Below are 11,653 nucleotides of genomic sequence, written 5' to 3'. Positions count from 1 at the left end.
CAAATATAAACAAAAAAGCGTAATGCTCTCGTCACTGTAGGACATGATTCATCGTAATTGTACAATATCCTGGTGATTTTGCAAATTTTTAATCAGGTTCTTTTTCCTCTAATTTAACATTTATTTACACACGGGGGCTCGTTTTCAAGAGAAACCTGTCCTAAACACAACAATACAACATAGGAAAAAATATATATTTGTTACGCATGACTTAAATAATCAATTTGACCAGAGAAAATGTGCACGGAACAGGACGAGGCAGTTTTTCCACCCCTTGCTACGGATGTTTACCTGTTACCTAGCAACATACAGCCTGCCTTATTGTTGCTGACTACGGCGGAGGTAAGTGAGCAACATATGAGAACACATTATTATTCGTCCATCTATATAACCCAGCTTTGGAACAGCAGCAGCTAGCAGCTGCTAGCTAGTGGAAGCGGTGGAGTCTATTTAAATGAAGATGTCTCGGCGGTGCCGCCGATATTATTTGAATTTTGGGCGAGCCCGGAAAGCAGCGTGGGCTCTGACACACTGGCTTTGTAGTAATTAATAGTCAGCGACGAGGAGGCAATGTTAACTGCGTCCCCGGTTTTTTTTTTTTTTTTTTTTTTTTTTTTTTTTTTTTTTGCTAATTAATTGTGCATTACATAACATTATATAGTGTGCCACGGGTGCTTGGAGTTATAAAGTGTCAAGGTATTGGATTTGAGTGACAAATATTGTAGCTAGTGAGAGCGCCTCCTTAGCAGTATGATGTCATCAAAAGCAGCTGGAGGTCTCCCGTCGTTGTCGACATTTTTCTTGACCATCCTGCGGTTCTGCTAATAAAGTCGGGACTACTGTGGAAATCCTGAAACTGCATATCGAAGTACAGTGTCAACAAAAAACTACACAAAAAAACTGTTCAAATGGCCTTTGTTTTTATTTAATGCAATCATGATGTCTTTGAATTGTATCACAATGAAATATATCTGATTGTAATAATATAAATAATGGCTTTTATCCCTGATAAAAGTCAGACAAAAAGTGTTGAACTCTTTCTGTATGTGGGGCTATTTTAAGATGCGATCCTTCCATAAATAACTAGAAAATCTTCACATCAGCATTTTTCTATTTGACCGTCGATCTCTTCAGGTAGGACTTGCCTCAGTCACTTCTGACTTGTCTCAATTGAAAGAGCGAAAATTGTAAGGCTTCTTATTGGTTGGGTCAATGAATTGTCCACGACCAGTCAGTATCTATAAACTACCTTACGTTGATGGGAACAGTGATTTCCTGGGGAATAACTTGATGTTCAGGCCACTTTGTTCACCTTCCCACAGGAACAATGGAGAGAGGTGCAGATGGAGAGGGGGAGGAGGGCGGAGAGGAGGGCGTCCCCAGGCAGGAGGCTAGCAGGGACCCCCAAGGTTCTGCCCACTCGACAGACTCACCTGCACCTCAACAGGTTTGTCATCAAGTCCTGCTTCTTCTTTTTCTGTTTTTTCCTCCTCTTGCTGTTTGATTCTGGATCAGAAATGATGGCACGAGATTTCTGGTTTTGTCACAGTCTGACTCCCAGGATACAGCTGGATCGGGCCAGCCGGAGCCTGACCACGGTGACACAGGTATTGACTCACGCATCCTGGTGTGTCTCAAATATGTCTGCCCTGCACACTGCAAAGCCAGTGACGCTGCACAATTGTTGAATGTCTGAACTGAATTTCTTAAGTTGAAAGAAATGTTTTCTGCATTTCAGGGCGACAAACCCGTCCTGAGGAGCTTTCAGGGATGGGCTTCAATAATCAGCAACTAATGGAAGAGGAGGAGGAGGAGGAGTTAACTATTTTGGACTCTCAACACGTCTGTTGCTCATTCTTCATCATCTTCATCTTCAACATTGTGCTGCAGATAGATACCTTCACTGCAGTGTTTTAAGTTAATGTTGCTTTCACGAGGATTTATTAGCTGCAATAGACCTCTGTTCACAATTGTTGTCGTCTCTTGCTGCTGCTGCCGCCATGTGACATACATAATGCTGATGGTGTTTCATGTGTCTGCAGCCGCTGGTCAGGAGGCATCAGGAAGCTCTGACCGTCCTGCTGAACAACAGACTGCAGAGAACCAACCTGGTGCTGAATGAAAAGGTTTGCTGCGCTTGTTCCAGTATTGTTATAAAGAGTTCACAACCAAGAGGAGAGGCTGAAAAATTATAAATGAATTCAGACAGAAGAATCCTGCTGCTATTCACTGCATGTATTGACCTGTTAATGAGGTGCAGTTCAGATACTCTGTCGCAGACATGGACATACAAACCCATGCATGAGCCACCATTTAATATCAACACAGCATCCGAGAAGTTCTTTAAAAAAAAAAAAAAGACACCTGGCATATTTTCCACTGACCCCAGTCTATGCTGTGTGTGATGCAGCTGGAACAGGAGAAGGCCGACACCAAGTACATGCTGGACACAGGTCTGGACATGTCAACTGTTAAGGAGCAGCTGGACAAACTGCGCATCAAGCAGAGGGAGTTGAACCGAGCCAAGACCGAGGCCACGGACAAACGGCAGCAGGGGCACGATCTGCTGCAGGCTGTTAAAAACCAGCACTCTGGTCTGAACAGTCAGTGCACCGCTGTCAAGAATAAAGGTGAGACTCAGATCGACACATTGCAGTCAATCACTTCCTGACACTTTGAGTCGTCCAGCATGTGGTCAGACCCTGGTTCGTAATTTCTGGGGGGTCATGGTCATGTAGTTCCAAGCAATTTTGGGCCTATGACTGAAAATCGGTTTTTCACCCCCAACCCCTCCCATATACACTTCCAAACATACATACTCTGAGGGCTCTTGTGACATTTTCTCCGTGTTCACTTGGTGAGCGAAGGGTAAAAAAAAGTCTGGGCACTGGCTGGTACAGATTTAGATTTAATAAAGTCTTCCAAAAGATACACAATGTCAAGAGACTCAATACCAGGACAATGTCCAATGGAAGTGTTCAGAGAATACAAAATATACAGGTCTTATTAGTGTTGTATAAACATGAGAATTAACATGCATGCTCAGCCCCCTGAGTGTCATCTGACTTTGTAATGCAAGCTTCTTCAGGTGATAGAAGAGGGGACAAAAACTCAAGTGAATTGACAGCCTACTAATCCCATGAGGTCAGGGATGTGTTGTGTTGGTCGAGCCGAGGGAATAACTCCAACTCCAGTCAGGTCGACATGTAACTAGATAATGTGGAGCACTGGTACAGACACGCAATTTATGGAAGGCACTGGATACAGCTCATGGCGGATACAGCTGCTGAAGCCATAGAATCGTCCATGGTGCCCCTGCACGCCCCTGACGCATCTTTGAACACAGCTTACACACAACCTCCCCCACCTGTGTCTGTCTACCCCTCCCCCACCTCCACCCCATGCAGTCTCCATGCTGCAGGCGGAGAGAGACGACCTCATGCTCCACCTCATCTTCACCAAGGGAGTCACCGAAGACCTGCAGACCAACGTCAAAGTGATGAAGAACGTCAAGAGCAAAGTGGGGGCCGAGAAGAGCCGGGCCGAGGAGCAGAAGCTCAAGCAGGTGCGGTGAGCGGCCTCAAGCCACGTGCACGTCACACAACTGCCGCTCGCTGACTTTTAAGCTGATGCTCGTGGCCCTGAATGAAATAGCTCCCCGCGTCCCTCAGGACTTGCTCGTGGAGCGTCTGACGAAGGACGACGAGAAGCTGGTGGAGCAGATCGCGCTGTACGAGGCTCAGACCAGGGCTCAGGCCGAGGACACGCAGGCTGCCAAGGTGTCACTGTCCGAGGTAAACTGCATGGGAGAAAGCGATGTGGGGTGTTCCAGCGTGAGCTTGGTCAGCTTTAAATCTCTGAATATTACTGATAAATTGGTGAGGATTTGAAAAGAAAAAACTTCATCAGGACAGTTTTTTTTTAACCACCTAGAAGTGTACAAGTTATTTAAATAGAGTATTTATCCTTTACAACTGACCGAAATACAACTTTAAAGCCTTTTCCCTCTTTGTAGCCAACATGTTACAGTGAAGTATTTATCAACAATTTTCTATCGTTTTTTTTTTTTTTTTTTTTTTTTAGCTTCTCACTAAAACATCTTAATTCTAATAACTGAAAAAGATGCTGATTTGGCTGATGTCTCACCAGTATAAATAATCCTCTTTTTATTTTTATCTGAGTGAAATAATTAGGACGTGTGTCACACATTTCTATTTTAACTTCTCCTCTCCTCAATATCCCAAAAGAAAAGTCAAACATATCACAGCTATCCACTTATAAAAAAAGAAAAAAAAGAAGAATTAAATATTTTTGTGTTGTCCATGTTTGAACACTCTGCCGTCAAAATGACGGCAGGTTAAGATCTCTAATTGTTTTCATCTGGGCCGGCATTTCCCTGTGCAGTCCGAGCTGGAGCTGGAGTCCCTGGTAGTGGCTCGTAACCAGCTGATGCAGCACTGGACCAGCAGTCTGCTGGAGATGGGCAGACAGGACGAGGCCCTGGGCGCCATGCAGGAAGCTGTGCGGTGAGAGCAAGTGGCAGTGGAAGACGGTCACAGTCATACAGTATATCCACCTAATACCCCAGAATTGAGACATGACACTACTGTAGAAGAAGGCTCAGCAAAAGAATAGACTGAAAGTGTACAGGTTGAGTGAAAAGTGTGTTTACCTGACCTGCTTGTCATGGCGCAGCCGGGTGGTGAAGTGACTAACACTCATGATAAACAGCAGAAAGGTTGTGAGTTCCATTCCAACTTGCATCTGTAAATTGCTCTTTAGCTGGGGATGTCGTGTTGGTTGGGTCTCATAAAGCTACTATTTCGCTGTAATTCCTCTCTTGTTCCAGCAGAGGGCCATATATAACACACTGTGGCTGTAAGATTCCCGTCTTTCAGTTGTCAAACAGCCAAACATCCGCTTTCATCGCACCCTCTTTAACTTGCATGGCATTAGGGCAGTGGATCTCAAACTTTCTCTGTCACGCCCCACCTTGGAGGAAGAACATTTTTCACACCACTGGCACACCACTTTTTGTGATATCAAAACCAACATTCTTTTTTTTTTTTTTTTTTTAATCATGAACATTCATTTCACATTCATTTCACTTTTCTCTTCATTTATGAAATAATTTATTTTGTACAAATAAAGAACTTTAGCAAATCACTCTTTGTGACATCAAATCCTGAACATTACTTTTCAAGCAAGAATTCTCCTTTCTCTTTTCTGCTGTGCAAATAACTTTTTTTGGCAAACCACTTTTGTAACATCCACCATCCTGTGGATCCACCATCCGTGTCAACAGCATGGCTCACGACCAGATAAACATGATGAACCGGGAAATCGATGGCTTCAAAAAAGCCAACTTGGAGGAGCAGGAGCAGAACGAGATGTTGACCATGCAGCTGCACGTGTCCCGCATGGAGTGCACCGCCACCAAGAAGCGCATCAACCAGAAGCTGGCCCAGAAGGAGGTCCTGCAGGCCCACTACAGCACCTGCATCCGGGTCCTGAAGGCCACCGAGCGCACGCTGGCCGGCCTCAACAAGGTAGCCAGACTCAGACAAAGACTCCAGAGCCTCGGCGGCTGTTTGAACTTCTCTGAGCCCTTTTATTTTGTTTCTTTTTTCCCTCTCGATCCGGCGATTGCAGGAAATCAGCAACCACCAGTCCAAGCTGAACGACCAGAGGAAGCAGACGGAGAAGGAGAGCTCCCTGCGGCTGGACATGGAAGACAAGATCATGGCCCACATGCAGCATCAGATCACCCACAACAGAGCCGCCAAGTACTCGGAGAGGCTCACCGGCAGCTTGGTGTTGCTGAAGAAGGAGAGGGTGAGCGCAGTGTTGGGAAGATTACTGTGCAAATGTCATCGGTTACAATTACAAGTTACCCTATTGCAAGTTCAATAGTAGTGTAAGAGTTTCAATGTCTTTATCAAAGTAATGTAACTAATAAAAATGATTACATTTTAATTACTTTTCCAAATTTTGAATAAATGTTCTCGACTGTTTAGACCTGTTTACATAGTGTTCAGCCTCCAGCAGTACCCAAAACAACAACGAAAAAACAGCCATAACAAGGTCAAATTTCAGGACATCTTTTTACTCTCAGATCATTTTGAGATACAAAATCAGGGCAGCATAACCTACTATCTTTTAAATCTGCAAAATGAATCACAAATATTTTTGTAAAATCGGTCAGATGTAATTAAAATCATAATCGTGAATAATTCCATAAATAACTGTAATTAAATTAGACATTTTCTTCGGTAATGTGTATTCGATAACAAGTATCTTTATTTTGTAATTAATCTATGTAACGCCTTTGCATGTAACTTGTTACTCCCCAACACTGATCAGATCATCAGAGTTCATCAATGCAGTGCAGTGAAAATATGCTTTTGTTTCTGTTCACCAGAGAGTTTGCAGACCGATTTATTTACAGACAGGCATGTTTAATTAACCATCGTTCTCCATTTAAACTCCTCAGTCCAAATGAAATATTTTTGAAGTCCTAAGTCTGCACCAGGACAAGCATGATGGGGCTGTTCTTAAGTCTGAAAAGCTGCATTTAGAGAAAGACATCAGAACAGGACACAAATTATGTAAATTCTACCGAGGTGCCAAACATTTTGAAGCTTTATTTCACGTTCTATGTTGCCTTCCATAAATGAAGGATTAGTTCTAAACAGTGCCGGCGGAGTCGTGAAAGTGCTCAACCAACACGCTTTGTCTGTTCCGCCTGCAGCTGGAGCAGTTTTGGCAGCTGGAGCACGAGGTGGCGGTGGTGGCGCTGGAGGCCAGTGAGGTCAGGCAGCACCTGGACACCCAGACGGTGGTGCTTGGCGACCTGGAAGCCGAGATCAAGAAGTACAACAACACGCTGACGGCCGACCAGGCCAAGATGTCGTCCTTCTTCGTGACGATCCGCCAGAAGCAGGACACCATCAGCAACTACAAGCAGAAGATCAACAACATTGCAGCCATCACGGGGGTGAGAGCTCTGGAAACCGTGTTTTATATCTTTTTTAGACCACATGGTAAAAAAGCAAACAAATAAAAAACAGAAAACAAATATTTTAGAAATGTTTTATCAGCTTGTTTAAAAGTAAAAATGTTGTCATCCTTCAATTTGTCAATACCAAACTGAAAAAACAAAATAGTCATTTGAATTCAAATTTTACCTTTGAATTAAACTTCAATTAATTAAGCAAAACATTCAATTGCTGAAATATTTTTTTCTGCCCTTGAATACAAGTAAATAAGTATAGTTTGACATCCTAATTATGAAATAATAATGGACTTTTCTATTTTTTCAGTTTTTCTGGAAAACAGTACATTTAAAAATACATGGTAACAATTTCCAAGACACCATTTCAGTTAAAAAGCTTCAAGATAGTGGTTTGCCATTGCAGAAGCACAAAAAAATAATTTTGAGGCAGCTGTGGCCTAAAGCCATCAATAGGTGGTGCTTGAATACATTCAATTTAATCACCATATATGGATACATTCTTAGAAAAACAAAACCACCACCTTATACATTTTTGCAGAGAGTTTACGTCCTTTTACTTATACGTTCCTTTTGCCTCCAGCACGACGACCTCAGTCCCTTCGAGATCAAGATTCAGGCTTTGGAGTCCCAGATCGAGGAGCTGACGGCCAGCATCAAGAGCGACCAGCAGCTGTGGCTGAGGCAGCAGGGCAAGTTGGTGGCGCTGACGCAGGAGCTGGAGACCAACAACAAGCAGATGATCAAGCTGCAGACGGAGAACACGGGCATGCAGCAGAAGAAGATCCGCCTGGATGGTACGACTCCACAAAATGTAACATTTCTGCCATGTTCTACCTGCTGCATTGTGGAGGCTGGAGTTTCACTGAGTTCAGAATTTCACAAAGGGAACCTGTCGCAGTGTTCAGGCCTTGGCTGAATTATTTCACTCAGTTAACTCCTGAGGGGTTCTGCGGATTTGAAAACATCACACTCGTGAAATTTCAATTCTGAGTGAATGGTCCCTTTAAGGTAAAACTGTCCCGGTCTTTCTAATCTCTGCTGTGCTGTGGACCGACTCCAACCCCACCAGGCCTGATTGAAGCCGAGTGTCGCGACGATAGTGATCTGATGAAGAAATCCAAGGCCCTGAAAGGAGACCTGGAGAAGTTGAACACCCTGGTGAGCAAGAACAAGCAGCTGAGCGTGGCGCTGGAGCAGGAGAACGCGCTGATGAGGAGCGACTACCTCCACACACTCAAGGCACGTACTTTGCATTTGTGGCATTTGTGAAGGGAAACAGACACGAAAAATCTTCTCATTCAGTGATGGACTGGATTTAAAACCTGTATTATTATTTAAAGCCGGCATGGATCAGTTTCACAATGGCAGCTTTGGATCCTCATTGAGTGTGTGTGTGTGTGTGTGTGTGTGTGTGTGTGTGTGTGCGTGTGTGTGTGTGTGTGTGTGTGTGTGTGTGTGTGTGTGTGTTTTAGGAGCAAGAGCGGCAGGTGATCGAGATGCAGATGAATCTTCAGAAGTGCCAAGAGGAAAAAGAGAGACTTCTGGACGTCCTGATTGAGGCAGAGTGAGTCGCAAACCCTGCATGCGTTTTGACGGTAGTACAATGTCAACATACTGACGCGCACGTGCGCTTGTGTGCGTGGCCCAACAGGCGGCAGATTGGTCTGTGGGAGAAGAAGATCCAGCTGGTGAAGGAGACGCGGTCAACCGTGGGGGAGGTGCAGGATGAGATCAAGATGATGAAGAAAGAAATTCACAGAATGGAGGTGAAGTCAGCCAACACATTTGCACTGCCACCATTTCTTCATTATTAACGACATTTATTTTACTGCTTTAGCGCTACATTGCAATTAAGAGGATCAAGTAGCACTTAAAAATATGCATGATATTAGCAGCTTCAATATGTGAACATAGAATTAAACTTCAATGATATGGTTGCATAATTTCTTGTGTCTCTCAACAACATACTTATAATATATCTATTATGATAGTGATAAATAATTACCTGGTAATTACATAGCATGTAATTATATTGTGTGAATATATGTGTGCATATTAATAGATAGATAGATAGATAGATAGATAGATAGATAGATGTAAACAGTCACACGTGTTATTCTCTCAACATAAAACCTCTTGTTCTCTCTCTCAGGTGCGTTTCAACAGCCTGTTGAGGCAGCAGGAGCAGCTGATGAGGCAGAGTGAGTCGTCGGTGGACAGACGGGGGACCATCTTCGACCGCTGCGACGCCAAAGAGTGCAGGTCCCACAAGCACACCTCCCAGACCGAACTGCTGCTCATCACTCACGGCCTCAAGCGGAGGCTGCAGGACGGCAACAGGGTGAGAGACGCCGAGTTTGGGTTCCTGCGCCCAGCTTCTGATACATATATTTTAATGAATTAACGTGTTTGTCTCTCTGTGCCTCCAGAATCTGGTCGAGTGCCACCAGGTGACGGAGGAGCTGCAGGAGACGGAGGCCGGGCTGGGCAGCCGGCTGGAGCAGCAGAAGCAGCAGCTGAGCGACATCTCCGCCATCAACTACGCCTTCGACAGCGAGAAGATCAACCTGCAGGACGCCAAGGAGAGGGTGAGTGGGAGGAGCTCTGAATCTGTTTGTCTTGTTACGAGAGTCAGCGACTGGCTGCTCATAAAATAATCTGGCTCTTCCCTTTTTGAAGATAAAGACTTAGCGGCCACTTTATTAGGTAAAGTGTTCAACTGTGTGTCAACACATAGCAAATCAGTCAATCAGATGGACAGACAAACACTGAAGGTGATGTATTGACGCTCAACGCGAGCATCAGAGTGAAAAGGGCCAGTTGTGAGGCGGGAAAAGCTTTGCTGGTGGCAGGGGTCAGAGGTCAGAACAAGCAGACATGGTTGGAGACCACAGAAAGGCAACAGGAAATGAGGTGACCACTGGTTACTACCAAGGTCTGCAGACTAGTGTCTCTGAATGCACAACACCTCCAGCAAACATTTGGCCACTTTATGAGGTACTAAGGACTGGCATTACTAGAAGAAGCAAAAGGGCTCTCAGGGCTTCTTTTCTTGTTTATTTTATCTTCACTTCCATTTGAGATTGAAGTTCAATAAAGCATTAAAGATTGTCACGGCTGCCACAAGGTGGTGACTCACGTCCTCCGCTGTCATCCCTCTGTCTCGACTGTGATGGCTGGAAGTTTTGTCGAGCCTTCGAGAAGGACGTGACTTAAGTGGTTGACGCTTTACAGAATTCATTTGAAGTGTCGGGTTGCTTTGAAGGTGTGAAAATATCAGCGTCACAGTTTCCACTTGTCACAACAGCGTCTGCGTGCCAGCGGCGGCTGAGCACAAGTGACTAGCGATCGCTGTCTCTCCACTTCCTGTTTATGTTCTTTTCATTCATGTGTCAAAAGAACGGAGACATTTGGACAAGTGAATGACAAATGAATACTCACACAGCACGTCCCCCCTCTCTTGCCCCACCCTTCAGAACCTGGCCAACCTGGTGACCCTGCAGAACCGAAACAAGATGCTGAAGGCCGTGTGCGTCGGCAGCTACCGGCCCTCCTCCACCGAGGACTCCATCGAGGCGGCCGTGCAGAGCCAGGTGGGCCGGGTGGACGCCATCGACGGCATTATACGGCAGATTTTGGAGGAGTACCCCCAGCACCAGGGGGCGCTCCGGAAACTGTCACGCACGCTGACAGAGTACACAAAAGCACCCACGCAGGGGAGCTCCTCGGGCTGAGGGGAGGACGTGAAGGACAGAGAGGAAGAGAGGATGAAGCCGGAAAATGCATTTAATCTACAGAGGAGCAGAAGAAGAAGAAGAAGTGCAAAATACTAAAAGACAAACTGAGATGACAGTGAAATGAGAGCATTGGGTCAGTCGTCATCCAGCTGAATTGAATGTTGTTTATCTTAATTTGTATGTGTGTCTTTATGTTTTGATTGAGTCTTGTTACAGAATAGTGGCGTGATTGTAAAGTTAAAGCGTTCCTTTTAGCTGAGCTAAAGTCAGTTTGACATTTAATTAGGATGAGGAAACAATCAAATTATTATTTCCTGGTTTGCCCATAACTGCCTCAGTCTGTGGTTTATTTTCAAGTAAAGATGTCTCAAAGTCTTGAAATTAGTTTGTCATTTCTGCTTTCTGGACTCTAATGATACAAGAGAATTATTTCCAGATCTTTATTTGTCATCTTGAAAAACAAAAAAAATCAGTGAGGGACATATTTAGCCCTCTGTTTACATCCTTCAGCAAAGCTTCTTGGTAATGTGCATTTTAGCACAAAAAGTTTTGCTGCTACTTTCAGCGAAACATTACTAATCAAAGGACTTTTTTTTACTCTGAGTAATAAGCAAGAATGTGCAACATTAAAAAGCAATTAGCAGGCGGTTAAATATTGAACTGGATGAAATTCCACGTTAAGCCACAGCCTCACTCTGGCAAAGTTCACTTTTGCACACATTTCTGTTGCTCCAGCACTTTCTCCTTTCATCCCCCAGCTCGCCGCACATGTGGCATTAAAGTTGTGTACACGGGGAAACTCCCGACGTGTTTGCTTCCTTGCACACTTCCTCGCCTTATCTTCATAATATGATGAAGATAAGGCGAGGTGTTGACCGAGGCTGCTCAGGTTACAGAAAAC

At 44.5% G+C, this 11,653-nt stretch overlaps 2 protein-coding genes across 2 annotated transcripts in view; one reads left to right on the top strand and one right to left on the bottom strand.

Moving 5' to 3' along the window:
- cunh17orf67 (chromosome unknown C17orf67 homolog) overlaps positions 1-11,653 on the bottom strand; it is a 291,697-nt gene that overhangs the window by 184,374 nt on the left and 95,670 nt on the right. The window lies entirely within an intron of this gene.
- ccdc40 (coiled-coil domain 40 molecular ruler complex subunit) lies at positions 1,072-11,133 on the top strand. The gene is made up of 19 exons (XM_076036112.1): positions 1,072-1,134; positions 1,323-1,447; positions 1,550-1,607; positions 1,739-1,842; positions 2,043-2,126; positions 2,411-2,630; positions 3,408-3,565; positions 3,672-3,794; positions 4,405-4,526; positions 5,306-5,549; positions 5,653-5,835; positions 6,752-6,997; positions 7,596-7,809; positions 8,085-8,254; positions 8,488-8,579; positions 8,667-8,781; positions 9,168-9,356; positions 9,445-9,603; positions 10,492-11,133. The coding sequence occupies exons 2-19, from the start codon at positions 1,328-1,330 to the stop codon at positions 10,747-10,749; spliced, it is 2,859 nt and encodes a 952-aa protein (XP_075892227.1). The 5' UTR covers positions 1,072-1,134; positions 1,323-1,327; the 3' UTR covers positions 10,750-11,133.

Source organism: Nelusetta ayraudi, unplaced genomic scaffold (genome assembly GCF_046127955.1).
Source record: "Nelusetta ayraudi isolate G7.1 ecotype Tasmania unplaced genomic scaffold, CSIRO-AGI_Nayr_v1 ptg000004l, whole genome shotgun sequence".
Classification (NCBI taxonomy): Eukaryota; Metazoa; Chordata; class Actinopteri; order Tetraodontiformes; family Monacanthidae; genus Nelusetta; species Nelusetta ayraudi.
The sequence above is the reverse complement of the archived record's forward strand: the minus strand, read 5'-3'. Positions and strand labels throughout refer to the sequence as shown.